The 6,000-nt window shown below is 43.7% G+C and overlaps 1 protein-coding gene across 1 annotated transcript in view; it reads right to left on the reverse strand.

The window, feature by feature from the left end:
* Nucleotides 1-5,188, reverse strand: part of LOC122926345 (IgGFc-binding protein-like) — a 68,465-nt gene extending 63,277 nt beyond the window's left edge. The window contains exon 1 of the mRNA XM_044277720.1: nt 2,311-5,188. Within this exon, the coding sequence (XP_044133655.1) occupies nt 2,311-5,188 (2,878 nt within the window). The remainder of the gene's footprint in view (nt 1-2,310) is intronic.
* Nucleotides 5,189-6,000: the final 812 nt, after the last annotated feature.

Genomic DNA, 6,000 nt, shown 5'->3' on the forward strand with positions numbered 1-6,000 from the left:
ACATAGGAGCAGTATTATAGTAGCTATATTCTTGTACATAGGAGGCAGTATTATAGTAGTTATATTCTTGTACATGGGAGGCAGTATTATAGTAGTTATATTCTTATACATAGGAACAGTATTATAGTAGTTATATTCTTGTACATAGGAGCAGTATTATAGTAGTTATATTCTTGTACATAGGAGCAGTATTATAGTAGTTATATTCTTGTACATAGGGGGCAGTATTATAGTAGTTATATTCTTGTACATAGAAGGAGTATTATAGTAGTTATATTCTTGTACATAGGAGCAATATTATAGTAGTTATATTCTTGTATATAGGAGGCAGTATTATAGTAGTTATATTCTTGTACATAGGAGACAGTATTATAGTAGTTATATTCTTGTACACAGGAGCAGTATTATAGTAGTTATATTCTTGTACATAGGAGCAGTATTATAGTAGTTATATTCTTGTACATAGGAGCAGTATTATAGTAGTTATATTCTGGTACATAGGAGCAGTATTATACTAGTTATAGTCTTGTACATAGTAGGCAGTATTATAGTAGTTATAGTCTTGTACATAGGAGACAGTATTATAGCAGTTATATTCTTGTACATGGGAGGCAGTATTATAGTAGTTATATTCCTGTACATAGGAGCAGTACTATAGTAGTTATATTCTTGTACATAGGAGGCAGTATTATAGTAGTTATATTCTTGTACATAGGAGCAGTATTATAGTAGTTATATTCTTGTACATATGAGCAGTATTATAGTAGTTATGTTCTTGTACATAGGAGGCAGTATTATAGTAGTTATATTCTTGTACATAGGAGGCAGTATTATAGTAGTTATATTCTTGTACATAGGAGCAGTATTATAGTAGTTATATTCTTGTACATAGGAGCAGTATTATAGTAGTTATATTCTTGTACACAGGAGCAGTATTATAGTAGTTATATTCTTGTACATAGGATCAGTATTATAGTAGTTATGTTCTTGTACATAGGAGGCAGTATTATAGTAGTTATATTCTTGTACATAGGAGGCAGTATTATAGTAGCTATATTCTTGTACATAGGAGCAGTATTATAGTAGTTATATTCTTGTACACAGGAGCAGTATTATAGCAGTTATATTCTTGTACATAGGATCAGTATTATAGTAGTTATATTCTTAACCATATTTCTTTTTATTGAAAGAAAAAGCAGAGGCTAAACGCCCATACATGACTGCATCACATTGACAATCACAATATGAGTCCCACATTTACATCATGCATAGACATCATATACAATCACAGTTATCAAACATAAAATAAAATTCAGTCAAGGGATGGGAGACATAGGTGGGGAACACACAAGAGGGGAAGGAACGGGGGGAAACAGGGAAGTGGTAGAATCTGCTCTGCTAAGCAAAGTTTCTGTATGTTTTCCATGGAGACCACAGTTTTAGGAAGCGGGAACGTGAGTTAGTTTCCCAGTGTGCCAGCTCCTCAAAACGGTAAATCTGGTCTACCTTGTCTGTCCACATTAGGGTAGTCGGGGGAGAGTCATTTTTCCATAGAAAAGGAATAAGCAGCTTAGCTGCTGTGAGCAACATGGTCGGGAGGTTATCCTTGGCGGGGGTGAGGGTTGTATTGGGGCACCATAACAAAATAAGTTTAGCATCCAGAACTATCCTAGAATTGCAAATTTGGTTGATCAATGGCTCAATTGATTTCCAAAATGTCTGTATTTTCCGACAGAACCACCAAATATGCGACAGGGAACCAATTTCCAAGCCGCACCTCCAACAAGCTTCTGGAACTTCCGGGTTCAACTTGTGTAAGAATTCAGGTGTCTTATACCATCTACTGAGTAGTTTGAAAGAATTCTCCTGAATCCTCACGCAGCGGTTAAAGCCGTGTGAATGTGCCAAAATAAAGGCTCTTTCCGGCTCCGTAAGGCACAAAGAGAGCTCCCTCTCCCAGGAGGTCAGAAAACGGAGCTCCGGGGGGAGTGAGGAGAGTATTTCTTTATACATCTGAGATAGCGGTCTAGTAGCAGGTTTAGTGGCCATGACCTTCTTCTCAAGCCAAGATAAAGATTTGTTAACAGGAAGGGACCTAACACCCCCTGTAATATCTCTCTTAAAGTCAGCCAGATGGAAAAATGGCGCATTCTTGACCTCGGGGAGGCCCAACAACAGATCCAAATTCAAGCTGCCATCCGGTAAGAGGACATCTCGCAGAAACTTGCCAGTGAGCCTAGACCAAATACCGGAGGGGCTTAAGATGGATGGATGGATGGAGGTAATTTTGTAGCAGTTGAAGTGGCATACCTGGGTTAGGGAAGTTGAATGTTTGAGATTGAACCATTTTAGACCACTCCACCAGCATACCCTTCCAGACCAGGGAGGATGCATAATGGTTAGCCGAAAAGGCTCGGACCCCCCACAGGGTGAGCTGATCTTGATTAGTGAGCAGCGCAGACTCCAGGCGAGAGCAAAGGGAGCTAGATTGACGAGACATAGCTGCTACGCATCTACAAAGTTGTACAGCAGTATAATAAACTTTAACATCTGGCATCCCGAAGCCTCCGAGCTTCTTATCCCTAGTGAGGACTGAATAGGCAATACGAGGAGATTTGCCATTCCAGAGGAAGCGTGTGAACACCCGGCGGACTTCTGCGAAATATGAGTTTGGTAACCAAATAGGGAGGGTCTGTAGCAGATATAGGAATTTGGGGAGGATAAAGGTTTTAAGATAATTTTTCCTACCAACCCAAGATACGAAAGGTAGTTTCAGAGTCTGAAGGTGGGTACGAACTGATTGAAGCAGCGGCGTATAATTGAGTGAGGCCAACTCCTGGATATTGGCCGATATACGAGTCCCTAGGAACGTAATGTCCTTGGAAGCCCACACAAATGGAGTATCGCGTTTAAGCGTATTAATCACAGCTTGGGAGCATGAAATATTAAGTGCCATAGACTTCCCATAATTAATTTTAAAATTAGATACGAACCCAAAGTCCTCAAATAAATTCAATAACTTAGGTAGGGCCTCTCTGGGGTTAGATGTTATAACCAAAAGGTCGTCCGCAAATGCTGCAGTAACATGGGTGCCGGCGCCCACTTGGAGGCCTTTTATATCTGGGTCCGCCCTAATCTTACACAGAAGAGTCTCCATCACCAATACAAATAGTGCCGGAGACAGGGGGCACCCCTGCCTTGTCCCATTAGTGATGTGAAATGGAGGGGATAATGTACTATTAACTTTGACCACGGCAGAGGGGGCCGAGTATAAAGTGTAGATGGCAGCAATAAACTGATCAGAAAGACCAAACCTCGACAGGGCCCGAGACATAAACTGCCAGCTGACCCTGTCGAAGGCCTTCTCCGCATCAGTGCTCACCAACACTAAAGGTTTCACAGATTTCTTGGCCTTGTGTATAAGGTGAAGAAGCCGAATCGTGTTTTCCGACCCCTGTCTGCCGTGGACAAAGCCCACTTGCTCTCCATGGACAATGTCGGGAAGTACATCCTGAAGTCTGGTAGCTAAGATTTTCGCCCACCACTTCACATCAGTATTGAGCAAGGAGATCGGCCTATAATTACTGCAGTAAGTCGGGTCCTTATTCTCCTTATGCAGGACTGTAATGTGCGCCATTAAGGAGTGAGGGGCAAGGGAGCCTCCAAAGAGGAGGTAATTGCACAAATCCTTAAAACGGGGAATTAAGAGATCCTGGAAGGATTTGTAGTAAATGATGGAAAAACCATCCGGGCCCGGGCTTTTACCCGAGGGGATGGACATGAGCACCTTATGGATTTCAGAGTCAGTAACCGGTCTAGTTAAATGGGCCGCTTTTGTTTGGGATATGGAAGGAAGGTCTAGAGACTGTAAAAATTTGTCCGTGGCGTCTGAGAGGTCACCAGGGGTGGCCCCGTTAGGGGGAGGTAGATTATACAGAGCCTCATAAAAGGCGCAGAAAGCCTTAGCAATATCAGGGGTAGATTTATGCACCTTCCCGTTTGGATCTTTAATAGAGGAAACAAAGGAGTCAGAGAATTGCTTCTTAACTATGGCCGACATCAATCTGTTTCCTCTATTTCCATGGGCGTAGGCCTTAAACCTAGAACGCAGTACCAGCTTTGCCGAAGTGATATTCAGCATATTTTTTAGATGTGTCCTAGCTTCCGTGAGTTCCGCTAGGGTATGAAGGGCCTGTGATTCCTTGTGCGAGGATTCAAGGCGGGCAATTTTCGTCAATAGAGCATCCAGAGCCTGCGTCCTCCGTTTCTTCACATAAGCCCCTAAGGCAATGAGTTCCCCCCTTAACACTACCTTATGAGATTCCCATAATATGGAAGGGGAGGGAGGGGAGTCAGGGGTATCATTTAGCGCGAAAAACTCAGAGATGGAGGCTTTAATCTTAGAAGCGTGAGCGGGGTCTAGAATTAAAGTGTCATTCAGACGCCATAGACGTTCTTTTTTCTGTGGGCCAGACAGGGAAAAGTGGATGATAACAGGAGCGTGGTCAGAAAGTGTAATGGGGCCTATACGAGCCCTGGAGACATTACGCAGATGCGACTCAGAGAGGAATAAGTAATCTAACCTGTGAAAGGAGGCTTTGGCATGGGAATAATAGGAAAAATCCCGACCGTTGGGGTTTAGTGAGCGCCATACATCTAAGACCTTCAGTTTCTTCAGAGAGATTTTCAACCGTCTCAGGAGCCTGTAAGAAACAGAAGGTCTGCCTGTGGAGGTATCAATGGCAGGGTCTAAGGCAATGTTGAAGTCACCCCCCAAAATGAGCAATCCCTCTGTGAACGAGGAGAGAAGGCTTAAGGTTTGAACGAGCCATGGGACTTGGCCTCTATTAGGGGCATACAAATTGGCAAAGGTCACAGGAGACTCACCCAAAACACCTTTCACGAAGATATATCTGCCCTCTGGGTCCACAGTAGTAGCAGAGTGTTTAAAGGGAAGGCTTTTGTGCACAGCCACACTAACCCCCCTGCTGGCAGTGCTATAGGTACTGTGGAACCATTGGTCAAACTTCCTAGGGGGAAGGTTAGGAACCTTACCCGATTTAAAGTGAGTCTCCTGTAAGAAAGCCACTGAAACTTTGTCCCTCAAAAGGAGGGAGAGAGTCTGGGACCTTTTGCATGGCTCGTTCAAACCATGTACATTTAAAGAAGCAACTACAATAGACGCCATTGCATTAGTAAATCACACAAATGCCTACACAGAGTGACCATGGAAATGCCTAGTAGCACACAGTAGTTCAGAGCAGGGAAAGGGAAGGTAGAAAAAAGGGATAGACAAAACACAACAAAATAATAAAACAGTGAAAAAACAAACCGGTAATCAACCAGCACAGAAAACATGAGATCTAAAGAGAAGTAAATGCTTCACTTATCGTCAGCCCAGACAGGGTTGAGCTGGCGAGGGGGCAAGTAAAGCACCTTGCGGTCTCTAACAATGGACCAACCAAAATATGTCCAGCACAGGGATCTTGCCGGTCTTTGCCCTGCGTAGGGGTAGCGATACCTGCAACAACAGGAGCAATGTCCAAAAAGAACCAAGGAAAGTTTCCTTATCGTCCTGTCGTGTGAAACAGGTCAGTGGACATAGAACAACAGAGGAGGGAAACTCCTGCATAAAAACATGAAAATGAAGAAAAAACAGTCACCTCCAGGCCTGGAGGAAGCAAATAGGAACCTCATAGGTCGTCATGCGGTTAGGAAATGGCGATCAGGTGGGGCTCTTATCCATCCTGCCCCTTCCCAGACGGTCAGATTTCCCAGCCGGAACCTTCTGCCAATTAGCAACACGAGGTGGAGCTGGTAGGGGGCCATCTTGGTCAGCCGGGAGCCAGGAAGGAATGTCAACAGGGGGTACCCCAAGCGCTTCCCAAACCGAGGCCAGATCCTGAGGAGAGCGGACGGTAAGTAATTTACCATTTCTGGAAATCGCCAGCCCGAAAGGGTACAACCAGCGGAAAGGAATCGCCGATTTCTTCAAGACAT

Source organism: Bufo gargarizans, chromosome 2, assembly GCF_014858855.1.
Source record: "Bufo gargarizans isolate SCDJY-AF-19 chromosome 2, ASM1485885v1, whole genome shotgun sequence".
Taxonomy (NCBI): domain Eukaryota; kingdom Metazoa; phylum Chordata; class Amphibia; order Anura; family Bufonidae; genus Bufo; species Bufo gargarizans.